Source organism: Staurois parvus, unplaced genomic scaffold, assembly GCF_062004578.1.
Source record: "Staurois parvus isolate SC_StPar_1 unplaced genomic scaffold, SC_StPar_1.0 ptg001432l, whole genome shotgun sequence".
Classification (NCBI taxonomy): Eukaryota; Metazoa; Chordata; class Amphibia; order Anura; family Ranidae; genus Staurois; species Staurois parvus.
In genome coordinates this window covers 4084848-4100980 of record NW_028319228.1, presented here as the reverse complement: position 1 = coordinate 4100980, position 16133 = coordinate 4084848, and the positions used below count along the sequence as shown (strand labels likewise).

At 40.5% G+C, this 16133-nt stretch overlaps 1 protein-coding gene across 1 annotated transcript in view; it reads left to right on the top strand.

Annotated features, from left to right (window-relative positions):
* LOC149436020 (fructose-1,6-bisphosphatase 1-like) overlaps positions 1-12790 on the top strand; it is a 46409-nt gene extending 33619 nt beyond the window's left edge. Inside the window, exons 4-7 of the mRNA XM_089662128.1 lie at positions 927-1067; positions 7786-7923; positions 11186-11305; positions 12251-12790. Of these exons, the coding sequence (XP_089518254.1) occupies positions 927-1067; positions 7786-7923; positions 11186-11305; positions 12251-12442 (591 nt within the window). The 3' untranslated portion in view covers positions 12443-12790. The remainder of the gene's footprint in view (positions 1-926; positions 1068-7785; positions 7924-11185; positions 11306-12250) is intronic.
* Positions 12791-16133: the final 3343 nt, after the last annotated feature.

Genomic DNA, 16133 nt, shown 5'->3' with positions numbered 1-16133 from the left:
GGTGCTCCTCTGAACACACCTACTAAATGCTGATAAGCATTGGCTCTTCTATGTCTTAAGGGCTTGAGTAGTTGGGTGATTTTAGATGGTTCAGTTGACATGTCCTAACTGGTAATGGGGTCCAATTGCCCTCTTACCCATTTACCATAACCCAAGCAGTGAAAAAACAGACTTCTCCACCTCATTTTTACAAATGAACACATAAGAATGATAATCATAAATGAGTCTGTCACACACAAATGTCTCTTTAAATTGCCCCATTAGCCCTAATTCACACTGAATACAACTTTGAAATCCTGCGACTTCATTTGAAGTCGCACGATTTCAAAGTCGCATGTTAGTGCGACTTATAAGACATCTGTGCAACTTCATGCACAGATGTAGTGCAGGAACTACTTTTCAAATCGGTGCGACTCCAAAGTTGGAGTTGCACCGATTAGAATTGTTCCATTGCCGATCATAGGGCATGACTGGTCATGCATAGCAAGTCGCATTGAGCTTAATAGTAAAACTCAATCTCTAACTCAACTGTGGCGTGTTTTAACCTTAATTTCCAAAAACTTGCTGTACACACAGCTCTTTTACAAGCTTAAGCCCACGTGAACATGGCCACAATTACCATAATATTGCAGCAGATACTTGCAGCCACAAAGTTCAGCTAAGCACTGTATTGACAAACCCGCCACTTTTATTAGAAAGAACTAGACCTCAACAGGGACATGTTTTACTGTTGTACAGTATACCGCATTTTTCAATACACATGTCTGCAAAAATTGTCTTTCTTAACCTCTTTTTGCTTGTCTTAATAATAAAACACATGAAATACATAGACATTCACTTTAATTTAGCAAATGTTTGCTTGTTGTTTATTATTATAAAATGTACCTCAAGTTTCTAAATGAAAAATACATTGCTTTTTGTTCCAGGTCTCAGATGGTGAGCCTAGTGAAAAAGATGCTTTGCAACCAGGACGTAACATTGTAGCCGCAGGGTATGCATTGTATGGAAGTGCCACAATGCTGGTCCTTGCCACAGAGTGTGGAGTGAATTGCTTCATGTTGGACCCTGTAAGTTCTATTCAATTTCCTATGTTTATACTGTGTGTATAAGTGTGTGTGTATATATATATATATACAGTTGTGGCCAAAATTATTCAACCCCCACTGAAATTGAGTGTTTTGGCCAGTTTGACATTGCTTTTGATCATTCAGTCATCTTGCTTACATTTACATTAAAGAGGCACTTGTAGGTCAGACAAATATAACATAACAGTTATAATGAAATAACCACAAATGTCTTTTCTGTGCTCACAGCATTATCAGTTTTATTCAACCCCCAAGTGACATTCAATCTTAGTACTTAGTACAGCATCCTTTTACAGTTATAACAGCTTTTAAACGTGAAGCATAGCTTGACACAAGTGTCTTGCAGCGATCTACGGGTATCTTCGCCCATTCTTCATGGGCAAAGGCCTCCAGTTCAGTCACATTCTTAGGCTTGCGCACTGCAACTGCTTTCTTTAAGTCCCACCAGAGGTTCTCAATCGGATTTAAGTCTGGTGACTGCGATGGCCACTCCAAAATGTTCCAGCCTTTCCTCTGCAACCATGCTCTAGTGGACTTGGAGGTATGCTTGGGATCATTGTCCTGTTGAAAGGTCCAACGTCTCCCAAGCCTCAGGTGTGTGACGGACTGCATCACGTTTCCATCCAATATCTCCTGGTACTGAAGAGAATTCATGGTACCTTGCACACGCTGAAGCTTCCCTGTACCTGCAGAAGCAAAACAGCCCCAAAGCATGATTGACCCTCCACCATGCTTCACAGTAGGCAAGGTGTTCTTTTCATCATAGGCCTTGTTCTTCCTCCTCCAAACATAGCGTTGATCCATGGGCCCAAACAGTTCTAATTTTGTTTCATCAGTCCACAGAACACTATCCCACAACTTTTGTGGTTTGTCCACATGGCTTTTGGCATACTGCAGTCGACTCTTCTTATTCTTTGGAGACAGCAAGGGGGTACGCCTGGGAGTTCTGGCACGGAGGCCTTCATTACGCAGTGTGCGTCTTATTGTCTGGGCTGAAACTTCTGTACCCACATCTGACAAATCTTTTCTCAGTTCCTCAGCAGTCACACGGGGACTTCTCTCCACTCTACGCTTCAGGTAGCGCACAGCAGTCGAAGTCAGCATCTTCTTTCTGCCACGACCAGGTAGCGTTTCAACAGTGCCCTTTGCCTTGAATTTGCGAATGATGCTTCCTAAGGTGTCTCTTGGTATGTTTAACATCTTTGCAATCTTCTTATAGCCATTGCCCTTCCTGTGAAGAGAAATCACCTCTTCTCTTGTCTTCCTGGACCATTCTCTTGCCTTCACCATGTTTGTAACCACACCAGTAAATGTCTAGAAGGAGCTGAGTATCACAGTCATTTTAAAGCTGCCTAATTGGTGCTTATTATGCTTGATTGCTGCTCGGTGACATCCACAGGTGTTTTCAATACCTGATGGAAAGCACCTGTATGAACCTCTGTTCTTCAGAGTGGTAGTCTTTAAGGGGTTGAATAATTGTGGCAATGAAGAAACCACATAAGAACCATTTACTACTGTATTACATAAACAATTGATGTCATTTTAGTTGCATTTGGGTAGTTACAACGTCCTTGTAGGATTTGATTCTGAATACAATTCCAAATGTACACTATAGTCCCTAAACCCCTTTACAGCATTGGGGGTTGAATAATTTTGGCCACAACTGTATATATATATATATATATATATATACACAGTGGATATAAAAAGTCAAGTTTCTGTGATGTAAAAAAATTAGACAAATCACTTCAGAGCTTGTTCCACCTTTAATGTAACCTATAAACTGTACAACTCAGTTGAACAACAAACTGAAATCTTTAGGTGGAGGGAAGTAACCGTAAAAAACGAAAATGATATGGTTGCATAAGTGTCCACACCCTTAAACTAATACTTTGTTGAAGCACCTTTTGATTTGATTCCAGCACTCAGTCTTCTTGGGTATGAGTCTATCAGCACGGCACATCTTGACTTGGAAATATTTGCCCACTCTTCCTTGCAAAAACACTCCAAATCTGTCAGATTGTGAGAGCATCTCCTGTGCACAGCCCTCTTCAGATCACCCCACAGATTTTCGATCGGATTCAGGTCTGGGCTCTGGCTGGGCCATTCCAAAACTTTAATCTTCTTCTGGTGAAGCCATTCCTTTGTTGTTTTGGAAGTATGTTTTGGGTCATTGTCATGCTGAAAGATGAAATTCCTCTTCATGTTCAGCTTTCTAGCAGAAGCCTGACGGTTTTGTGCCAATATTGACTGGTATTTGGAACTGTTCATAATTCCCTCTACCTTGACTAAGGTCCCAGTTCCAGCTGAAAAAAAAACAAACAGCCTCAAAGCATGATGCTGCCACCACCATGCTTCACCGTGGGTATGGTGTTCTTTTGGTGATGTGCAGTGTTGTTTTTGCACCAAACATATCTTTTGGAATTATGGCCAAAAAAGTTCAACCTTGGTTTCATCAGACCATAACACATTTTCCCGCATGCTTTTGGGAGACTTCAGATGTGTTTAAATTTAGCCAGGCTTGGATGTTTTTCTTCGTAAGAAAAGGCTTCCGTCTTGCCCCTTAGCCAAGACATATGAAGAATACGGGAGATTGTTGTCACATGTACCACACAGCCAGTACTTGCCAGATATTCCTGCAGCTCCTTTAATGTTGCTGTAGGACTTTTGGCAGCCTCCCAGATCAGTTTTCTTCTCATCTTTTCTTGTCCAGTTCTTGGTAATGTCACTGTTGCCTCATATTTTCTCCACTTGATAATGACTGTCTTCACTGTGTTCCATGGTACTGTATATCTTATGCCTTGGAAATGCTTTTATACCCTTCTCCTGACTGATACATTTTAACAATGAGATCCCTCTGGTGCTTTGGAAGTTCTCTGCGGATCTTGGCTTTTGCTGTAGGATGTGACTACGAAAATGTCAGGAAAGACCTACTAGAACAGCTGAACTTTATTTGGGGTTAATCAGAGGCAATTTAAATGATGACAGGTGTGTACTGACTCCTATTTAACATGATTTTGAATGTGATTGCTTATTTCTGAACACAGTTACATCCCCAGTTATAAGAGTATGTGCACCCCCCCCCCCCCCCCAAAAAAAAATTACAGTTTCTTTTTCAAATGAGTTGTACAGTTTATAGGTCACATTAAAGGTGGAAACAGTTCTGAATTTATTTATCTTTGTCTCATTTTTTTACATCACAGAAACCTGACATTTTAACAGGGATGTGTATGTGTGTGTATATATATATATATATATTATTATTATTATTATACAGGATTTATATAGCGCCAACAGTTTGCTCAGCGCTTTACAATATAACGGGAGACAATACAGCAACAATGCAGTTCAATACAAGAGGGAAAGGAGGGCCCTGCTCCTTGGAGCTTACAATCTAGGATATATATATATATATATATATATATATATATATATATATATATATACTGTTTATATATAAAACTTGGTTTTACAAATAAACATTTAAAGTAGTAGTAAAGTCATTCTTTTCTCCTGTACCTACAGGTAAGCCTATATATATTAACCTCTTGCCGACCGCGCATAGCCGAATGACGGCTTCACCGCGGCCGGCCAGTTCTGAGTGGACGTCATATGACGTCCTCCCAGAACGCGCTCTCCTGCGCGCCCCAGGGGGCGCGCGCCCGGCGATCTCCGTGATCGCTGTGTCCTACGGATCACATCTGATCACGTGATGTGGTGAAAGGCCGATCCCACCGGCCTTTTACCACGTGATCAGCGGTGTCCAATGACACGCTGATCACAGGGAAATGCAAGTGCCGGTTCTCGGCTGCACTTTCCTCACGCTGTCAGATCGTGAGGAAAGTACTGCCGAGAACCAGCAGTTGTCAGAGCGGGGATCGGCACCGATCATCAGGGCACTGATGATCAGTGCCCTGATGATCGGTGCCCAGCAGTGACACCCGCAAGTTCCGACCAGCAGTGCGCCCACTAGCCCCGCCCACCTGTGCCCAGCAGTGCCCCCACCTGTGCCCAGCAGTGCCCCCACCTGTGCCCAGCAGTGCCCCCACCTGTGCCACTCTGCCTGTGCCCAGAAGTGCCACCTACATGTGCCCAGCAGTGCCACCCACCTGTGCCCACCCACCTGTGCCCACCCACCTGTGCCCACCAGTGCCACCCACCTGTGCCCACCAGTGCCACCCACCTGTGCCCGCCCACCAGTGCCGCCCACCAGTGCCGCCCAGCAGTGCTGCCAGTCAGTGCCACCAGTCAGTGCCCAGGGGTTGTGCCAGTCAGTGCCGCCAGTCAGTGCCCAGAAGTGATGCCAGTCAGTGCCGTCTATCAGTACCCATCATCAGTGTCACCTATCAGTGCCGCCTATCAGTGCTGCATATCAGTGCCGCCTATCCGTGACCCCTAATTAGTGCTGTCTATCAGTGCCGCCTATCCGTGCCACCTCATTAGTGCTGCCTATCAGTGCCCTTTAGTGCTGCCTATCAGTGCCCATCAGTGCCGCCTATCAGTGCCCATCAGTGCCGCCTCATCAACGCAAATCAGTGAAGGAGAAAAAATACCTGTTTGAAAAATTTTATAAAAGAAACAAATAAACTTTTTTTTTTTTTTCAAATTTTTTGCACTTTTTTTAATTTATAGCGCAAAAAGTAAAGCGCCCAGTGGCGATTAAATACCACCAAAAGAAAGCTCTATTTGTGAGAAAAAAATGATCAAAATTTCATTTGGGTACAATGTTGCATGACCGCGCAATTGTCAATCAAAGTGCGGCAGCGCTGAAAGCTGAAAATTGGCCTGGTAAGGAAGGGGGTATAAGTGCCTGGTAGGCAAGTGGTTAAGGCTTACCTGTAGGTACAATAAATATCTTCTAAATGTGCACTGTTACCTTAGCGCCAGTGATGTCACCAGCGCATGAACACTGTGCTCCAAATGGACGGAATGCCATCCATTGAGAGGGCTGTGCCACAGCTGAGGCTCCCTCGTGCATGCGTGAGAGTGGTGTCATCGCAGTTTGGCCAGTCAGGGAGCTGAGACAGTGCTGATGCATACTAGCACATACTCGTTTGAGATACATACTAGCACATTATGCTCTTAAATTTCAGGGAGATTTTTAGTTAGCTGAAAAGAGAGCACAGCATTGGCTCCCTTATTCTGAATGAAACCTTCTAATAGGGGATGAGCCACTGCAAAAAGTCATTGACATTTGTGTGTACATTTCAGTTTAGAGGAGATGTGTCACTTCCCCCAAGGGACAAAGTACATGTAACACCCGGTCCTGTACTGATCCTTAGCTGCCTTCTGCATTAAAAGCGCAAACTCCATATCAAGCTAAAGCCCAATCTATGGATCTTCCTATAGGGGAGGTACAGCACAACCTTGTAATCACTGCCCTCTCTCTAAGGTTGCTTTCACACTGATTTATTTTTCTTCCGCTTTTACGTTTCAGAAAATGTTGTGTTTTTGGCGCAGTTTTTGAGTCGCATGTTTTAAAAAGCTCACCGCAAATGTGGTAAAAAGCGCCAAAAGCACTGTAAGAACTCATATGCTTTTTTTTCCACAGATCAGTATGAACGTCTAAGATTTCAACTGTCAGCAGCTGTGCAGCAATGACTTTTCATTCACAAATTCAGCAGTAAATGATCAGTCGGTGCTGGCAGGGTTGTGTGATAGATCTGCAGCTGCTAGTAAATATACATAGTACCAGATCATATCAAAAGCCCCACAGTGCTGACTGATCTCTTACAGTTGAATTTGTGAATAAACAGTCATTGCTGTGGGGCTGTGTGATAGATCTTCTGGCACAGTGTGTGTTTACTAGCAGCTGCAGATCTATCACACAGCCCTGCCAGTGTTTGTGTTCATTCACAAATTCAGTAGTAAACAATCAGTCAGCGCTGCAGGGCTATTTAATAGACCTGCCACTACAGTGTATTAGGTGCATGCTTGAAATGAGTGCCATCATTCAGCACACCAGGGGTTGGGGTCACTTCCATTCACAAAACAAGAAAAAGATTAGTCAGTGCTGAGGAGCTATGTGATCTATCCATAGTATGTTTACTAGCAGCCATAGATCTATCACACAGCCCCACAGCAAAGCTGCGTGATCTATCTGCCAGATGCTAGTAAACATGCACTGCAGCAACAGATAGATCACATAGTCCCTTAGCTCTGACTAATATTTTGCTTGTTTTTTGAATGAAGCTGAACCCAACCCCTGGTGTGCTGAATGACGGCACTCACCTCAACCCTGGTGTCCTGACAGCACCCGTTTCAAGCATGCACCTGCTGCTAGAGACAAGTGGTGACAATCAACCCTCATTGAAAATGTATTTTAGTAGAAGTGTGGTCAGAAAGCAGTCGGAGGAGGGGGAGCAAGCTGTCCCACTACGCTGCTTGCCAGCTGCAGGGCAGATCAGAATGCATTTAGTCTCCTGGGCGATAAATTAATATTTGAAAAATTAAGTTATATTTCTTCTTTAAGCTACTGAGGCTTGTAAACTGCAGGCTTTTTACAATAAAGAGTCAAATGGGAATCTGGCAATATGTGAAACATATCCTAAAGCTCCACCTCCTGGTTCAAAGGAATTATTCAAAATATTAACATACAAAAAATGCACAAAAGCACTACACATTCCCTTTAAGTGTTTCCCATTTTCTCTCTATATATATGAGGTGTGCTGTCGTCATGTATTATTTTGTCGATTTCTAGGCAATCGGAGAATTCATTTTGGTTAATAGAAATGTGAAGGTTAAACCAAGAGGCAATATCTACAGTCTAAATGAAGGCTATGCCAAATACTTTGATGCAGCAGTCACAGAATATCTCCAGAAGAAAAAGTTCCCAGAGGTATGTTTAAATGGTAATCTATGTAGACATGAAGATTTCAGGAAATGCCAGAAGATTCCGTTAGACTAGCCATAGATGGTCAGATGTCTTCCTGAGACTGAGGGGTAGGGAAACATGATGACAACTATGCAGTTGTGCAACTTGACTAATATGATAAAGTGGTGTATAACGCTTAGTACCTGTTTAGCTGAGAAGAGGCAAAGTTTAGGTAAGTTCCACTGAGAGTTTCCAACAACCTTGAAATTCTGTATGTCTGGTAATGGTTGGAATGATATATTCCACTCATTATCAGATATACAGAATTTCAAGGTTGCTGGAAATTCTCAGTGGAACTTGCCTAAATCATGGTATGTTGCACTGTACTTTACTGTGCCAAAACTGTTTGACAGATGACCACATGAAAGCAGGTTCTCCTTGACCTTTAACCTTATGGTAGTTTCCCACTCCGCCATGTTGGTAGTACTGCTAGACAGTGGTGTATTTAGGTTTTGTGCTGCCCTAGGCAATACAAAAATGGTGCACACAATCCCCCCCCAATGAGAGAGTGAGAGAGTTCAATGATCGTGTGTGTGTATGTATATACAGTTGTGTTAAAAATAATAGCAGACATCACTAACCTGATCAATCACTGTTTTTGGTAGAAATGATATTTCTACATGGCAAATAATTTACTAGCAGGTGTAGTAGAGTAATAGAAATCCAACAGACCCAACAGTCATGACATGCATGCTGCTGATTCTGTGTAATTGAATCACCAATTGAAAGGGACATGTTCAAAATAATAGCAGTGTGGAGTTCTATTAGTGAGGTCTTTCATTCTTTGAAAAACAGGTGGCAATTATTGCCCTTATTTATGGAAGGAAGGCAGCAAATGTTGTACATGCTGGTTAGAGTGCATTTCTCTCTGAAATTCTGAGGAAAATGGTTCGTTCCAGACATTGTTCAGAAGAACAGCTTACCTTGATTAAAAAGTTGATTGGAGAGGGGAAAACTTATAAAGAAGTGCAGAAAATGATAGGTTGCTCAGCTAAAATGATCGCAAATGCTTTAAAATGGCAACCAAAACCTGAAAGACGTGGAAGAAAGCGAAAAAACTACCATTCGAATGGATAGAAGAATAGCCAAAATGGCAAGGACTCAGCCAACAATCAGCTCCAGGAAGATCAAAGAAGGTCTAAAGTTACCTGTGAGTACTGTTACAACTAGAAGACGCCTATGTGAAGCCAAGCTATCTGCAAGAAGCCCCCGCAAAGTCCCACTGTTGAAAAAAAGACATGTGCTGAAGAGGTTACAATTTGCCAAAGAGCACATTGACTGGCCTAAAGAGAAATGGCGCAACATTTTGTGGACTGATGAAAGTAAGATTGTTCTTTTTGGGTCTAGTGGCCGGAGACAGTTTGTCAGACGACCCCCAAACACTGAATTCAAGCCACAGTACACTGTGAAGACAGTGAAGCATGGTTGCACAAGCATCATGATATGGGGATGTTTCTCATACTATGGTGTTGGACCTATTTATCGCATACCAGGGATCATGGATCAGTTTGAATACATCAGAATACTTGAAGAGGTCATGCTGCCTTATGCTGAAGAGGAAATGCCCTTGAAATGGGTGTTCCAACAAGACAACGACCCCAAACACACCAGTAAACGTGCAACATCTTGATTCCAGACCAACAAGATTGACGTTATGGAGTGGCCAGCCCAATCCCCGGATCTTAATCCAATAGAAAACTTGTGGGGTGACATCAAAAATGCAGTTTCTGAGGCAAAACCAAGAAATAGAGAAGAACTGTGGAATGTAGTCCAATCATCCTGGGCTGGAATACCTGTTCACAGGTGCCAGAAGTTGGTTGACTCCATGCAACACAGATGTACAGCAGTTCTCAGAAATAGTGCTTATACAACTAAATATTAATTAAGTGATTCAAAGGAAAGCAAAATCTTCAAACATTTTTCAGTTTATATAGTGAATGTTTGAGTTTGTAAAGAAGAATACAAACACTGCTATTTTTTTGAACAGTCTAATATTCACTTTTCTTCAATTTTTTTAGAGGAACAACACAACTTTGATATATTTTTCTTCATGTTTTGATTTGAAATAGAATGTGTAGTGTTCCCAATGCATTTGTGTGTATGGAAATAAAAGCTATTAGAAGGATTTTGAGCTTTATTCACTTTTTTCAACACACTGCTATTATTTTGAACACAACTGTATATATATATAATCATTGAACTCTCTCTCTCACGATTAAATATATATCAATGATTTTATATATATATATATATATATATATATATATATATATATATAGTATAATGATTATCTATGATATGGTAATTGTTCAATTGTAAAGTGCCAATCAATGTTTGTCAGTAAACCCATCAATCATACAGATTACACAGCTGGGTCTCCTGTATAATATGCATAGCACATGGGCGCTGCATGTCTCCTCCTACCCCTAGAATAAAGCCATCACCCTGATGGTGCCATCACCCTCTCCACCATCAGCAGACCCTGTACCTTCTGTATAGTTTGCTGGGTGACGTCTCCTTTCACTCTGGTCTGAGCAGAAAACATTATCCTAGATATTCCTAATATCTGCACCCTTTCTAGCCAGAGGATACTTAGTCTATGCAGCAAACGGGGGAGACAGTGCCAAATGGTATGACCTGTTCCTGATTCGATGGGATGCACCGGCCAGATTGCAGTTAATTTCTACAGAATCTTAATTTACAAAGTAATAAAAACATTGTGAGAGGTTATAAAATCAGTGGTGTAGCGGGGTGAAGATTTTGGTCCTCCCTGCATGGTATTGGTACGCTCCACAAGCTGGATTTCCTTTCTGTGAGCAAATACGCCCCTGCTGCTAGATATAATACTGCATAGTATAGTTTTCCATATCTCCCAATGTTCTTGAGATGAGCATAAAGTATGCAGGTAAAAGACTGACTCCTGCCCCACCCCCGTTACAGAGACCACAATGATGATTTGTTAAACCCACAAATGCTTTTTTCTCTACATTGAAATGACACTGGTAGTTGAACAGTACATTTTAATACTGGTCTGGTACCAGAATTACAAAATACTGGTACTTCAGACCAAAAAGAGGCAGCTGAGGAGGAAAGGACAGAAGGATTTGGTTTCAAAAAAGGGACAGTCTCTTCAAATTAGTGACAGTTGGGAGCTGTGGTTTGCAAGCTTTAAAAAGAGTGTATCTCAGTTGTGCTAGATATATTTTTATTTTTTCTCTTGTAATAGGATGGCAGTTCACCTTATGGAGGACGATATGTGGGTTCCATGGTGGCTGATGTGCACCGAACACTGGTCTATGGAGGAATCTTCTTATATCCTGCAAACTCTAAAAGCCCAAAGGGAAAGGTAACTTCTTTTTTTCTGTATAAAATAGGCAGATGGTCAATGTGGATGTACATTAATGTATGTTATCATAATTATGTATTTATATAGATTGAACACAAATCTTCTGTAAAAGTCAAATGTCTGTTCTTAAATAGTACACGCATACAATACATTGTTTCTATGTTGACCTTCATTCATCTGCTGGTGTATAGAACATAATGTACTAAATAAGGAACGTAAAACACTCTGAATTACTTTGTGTTATCCCCTTACCCCTTTTAGCAGCTGTGCTTAGGTAAAAAAAAATGTATATGATCAATATATTACCATTTGCCAATGTCTGCCCAGTATATAAAGTAAAACCGATCATTTTCAATTGTACCGTCTAATCAAACAAAACACTGGGTTCCTGAAATTTCTTCATGGTATAAGAGTGTCTAGACAGTTCCCAGTGTAATCCACTGTTGGGGCTCTTTACTAAAACTGGAAAGTACAAAATCTGGTACAACTCTGCATAGAAACCAACCAGCTTTCAGGTTTTATTGTCAAAGCTTAATTGAATAAGCTGAAGTTAGAAGCTGGTTGAGTGCTCCAGCTTTACTAAACCTACCCTTGTGAGTACTTATAGATTTCATTCACCAAGTACTGAATGCATTAACATTTATCCAGCACAGTATTTTCCAATTGATGATGCAGTTTTGCATTCCTGTTTTTTTTCATGCAAAATTTCCACCAAAGTGCACATACAGTATGCATATTATGCTCTGTATCAGTAAAACAAATGTATTGAAACCAGAGGATCAGTATGACACAGCCAACTAGCATTTTTGGGGAGGTCAGCAGGGACAGCTTACGTATTTTTTTTTAGGTGTACTTTAAAATTTAAAGCCCATTAACATGTCACAAATCCTAATCTCCAGTGTACTAATAATAATGATCTAATCTTAATTTCATATTATCTAACAGCTGAGGCTTCTGTATGAGTGCAATCCCATGGCCTTTGTCATGGAAAAGGCTGGAGGAATGGCCACCAATGGACTGGAGAATGTGTTGGATATAGTTCCAGATAGTATTCACCAGAGAATGCCCATAGCCCTGGGCTCTGTAGAAGATGTGAAGGAGTACATAGAGATTTTCAAGAAACACACCAAAAAATGAAAAAGCTGCTGGACTGAATTCCTAGAAAGAGGACCAAAGAACATAATACTTGTCAATGTTTAATGGTGAGCAGATCAATTCTAAACCTGGGTGCTGATTCACAGCAAGTGAATGTTCTGTATGGATCAGCTATCCACTGGGTGAATCAGTTTACTTAGTGAACTGGTAAAGGGGCCATTTGAACATCTTATCAATTCATTTGGAGTGTCTGTCAAATGACAAGCAAAATTCAGTGTCTGCTTTTCAGAATTTTATCCATGATCTTTCATAGATCCTCAGGAACACAACTTTCTAAAATTCGTCAGGTCTGCTTAAAAAATGTGAATAAATTTTTATATTTACCTATGACTAAGTCTTGTGTATTTCTTTAGTCTTCTTAAGAGTTTTTAAAGATGACCCACATTAGCGCCGGGGGCAGAAAGAATGTGGAAAAACCTCAACGATTGCCCCATTGCTGCAGGTAAGCAGGATGTCCTCGAATTCCCTGCTGATCAACAGTTTTATAGGTTTACAAGAAATTGTAAAGGTTTCCTATTATTCTACTTTTTCTACAAAACTGGAGAATGTTTGAAATTTCCTGTTAATGATTACCTTTCATTTTCAACATGAAGCTATCTGTGCAAACTGGTGCAGTACATTGGCATTCATTTTGAATGGCACCCCAATGTACATCCCTAATGCATCACAGACCTGTACTTCAGTGAACACTGGAAACTAAAAAAGTGCAGCTCTGTTACAAAGTGTGTTGTAGTGTGTTGGCAGCCTAGTCAGCCTATTCAGAATAAATAGACTTTATTACCACATGCACGCGAAGGCACAACTAAGCCATTACTATGTATGTAGTAACACTCCGTAAAGGTAGAAGTCTCTTAAAAGTACAGAGTCTTCTGAAATTGTTTGCTTTGGGGGACTACATTTATTAGGAAAGTTTTATTTGCACTGAATGCAGAAAGTTTAGATGATTAGATTTATACAATGTGGTCAGGGTGTGACCATCTGTGACGTCAGCACGCATGCCAGGACCACATGGTGCGATCACGTGACCGCTGTTGCGGGAATCCATAAGGAACCAGTGTGTGGTGAGACAGCAGAAGCGGCGGCCATTATATTGGAAGTGCTGTGTTCACAATGTGCATTATTTTTTAACTCAATGTGAGTGATATTTTAAGGGGGGATTTTTAAGGCAATAAATGTGTTTACAGAATCACACTATGTGGCTGTTTTATTTTACCCATATATGGATTGCAAATAACATCATATAATCTGGATGATGAGGAGATCGGGGCGAGAGTGATCCATGTTATACTGATTGGAGGTTGTTGTTTTGGGTCACTGACCGATTATCTTACTATCGCTTTTACAACCATTCAGCAATAAGGAGGTTGATTTGCTACTGAGTTTCCACTGCTGTTTATTCACCAGCTTCTGGTGAGTGTTACGTTCAATGAGGTGATAATCACTGCAGGATCAAATGGATGGTGGATCAAGTTACCTTAAAGAGATATCACATCACTGAAATGAACTGAACTTTTTTCACACTATTTGTTTCACTTTGCTGGAACTTTTACTAATACATATTTTTTTTTTCTTTTATAATTTGTTTGTTATTGGATATTGGTTTATTTTAGATCCTTTTATTAAAGGGCAATTTAATATGACGGAGCACTGGTTATGTGTACCTTTCTAGTCACTGTATATTGATTTTATGAGTTGTTTAAAATGGCTGCTTTGGTATACTATATTTATTATTTAATTTATGTGTCACTTTCATCATCACTAAAGCGCAGAGATATAGGCTGACATTTACAGCTTATATACTGTTTATATAGATCTATACAATGCTGGAACTGAACCTTTGCTTGTAGCGAATGTGGAAACTTCCAATCAGCAGAAAGTGGGCTATACCTGACCTTTAGCTCAGAAAGCAAGCTTTATACAATTTATAATAAATCTAAGAGTCACTCCTACTGAGCTATTGACCAGAATCAATCTGTTACAACAATGGTTTAAAACTAAATCCTAGCTTGGACCAATGTAGATATGTACGTGCAAGGCTGGTGCTAAACTATTTTGCACCCTAGGCAAGACCAGCTACTTGTGCCTCCCCCCCCCCCAAATAAATAAATAAATAATTCTAAAACCAACAGAAAATATTAAATCAACAAACTATGAAACTGCTAAATTTCTTTTAATTTGCAAAAATAATTGCCATAAGATGCCACCAGCACCAATTTTAACCATTAGCCGCCCGGCCAATGGCCGTTTGGCGGCTTCAAAAGTGTCTCTGCACTCCGGGTGCACGCCATTTGGCGTGCTCCCGCACATGCGCAGTTTGCGCTAATGCAGAGCGGCGCAGCAGTGCGATCTGTCACCGGCCATGCACCTCGGACACGGCCGATGACAGATCCGAGTACCGGCTCCCGTTGCTGGTACCATGTGACCTGCTGTGACCAATCACAGCAGGTCACATGACAGTTGTATACAATGGATGGCTTCATTCATGATGCCATCCATTGTATACTAGTGCCTAGCTGTGAATGGTCACAGCTAATCACATGTCATGTGATTAGCTGTGACCAAATCACAGCTAAGCACAAAAAAAAAAAAAAAAAAAAAAAAGCTGAATGAATCGATTTCATTCAGGTAAATGCTTGCTTATAGCAAAGTAATTCTTTGCTATAAGCAAATTGTGTAAAAAAAAAAAAAAAATACTGATCACTTCCCCAAAGTAGTACAATGTTACTATGGTAACATTGTACTACTTTGGTCATAGTAAAATATGAAAAAAAAATCTTAAAAAAAAAAAAAAAAATGTAATAAAAAATTAAATATAATAAAAAAAAAAAATATATATATATATTTTTTTTTCATACTGTCACCAGTCAGTGTCCCTGTTCACCGCCATGCCAGTTATATGATGACGCTGTACTGCACTGGTGACAGTATGTAAAAAAAAAAATAGTGAAAATAATTTTTTTAATTTTTTCATTTTCCAAAAAATTATGACAAAAAAATACAACTTCAAAAAACTCACCATGCCTCTTATGAAGTACGTCGGACTGTCTACTCTGCAAAAAGGGGTCATTTGGGGATATCTGTACTATTCTGACATTCTTGGACCTCAAGAAATTATATTGGCTGTCAGTACTTCAGGATTGATCAATATTCAGATCTATACCATAGTTTGTGAACTCTATAACTTTCCTACAAACTAAATAATACATCCTAATAAAATAAACTTATATATAAAATCTATATATAAAATCGAGCGCAGTGTATAGGTGTAAGTACGGTAGCTGCTTGCACAAAAAGGCACCTCGGGAACCTCCAAAGTAATTGATAAAGAATGAGAGTGCAGCGCTAACCCAAATAGCGATTAAACATATGATAGACCACATATGATAGTGGATCAGTAAAATGTCAGTGTAAGTTCATCAGATGTGCTGAAAATGCATACAGTCTCCAGTATGTAAAAAACCAAAAGTAGTGACTTTCAGAAATGATAATAGCCAAATAATGCACTAACCAGATAGCGCATATTCAAGCGCATGGAGCATTTAAGACCTGCCCCTGGTGCTCAGCCACTGTATCACTGGAGCCAGGAGATGTCATCTATAGGGTGACCACTAGATGTCATCTATCCGGATGGAAGCTGAGTCCAGCCACTGTATTAGAGGATCAGGCGGATGTC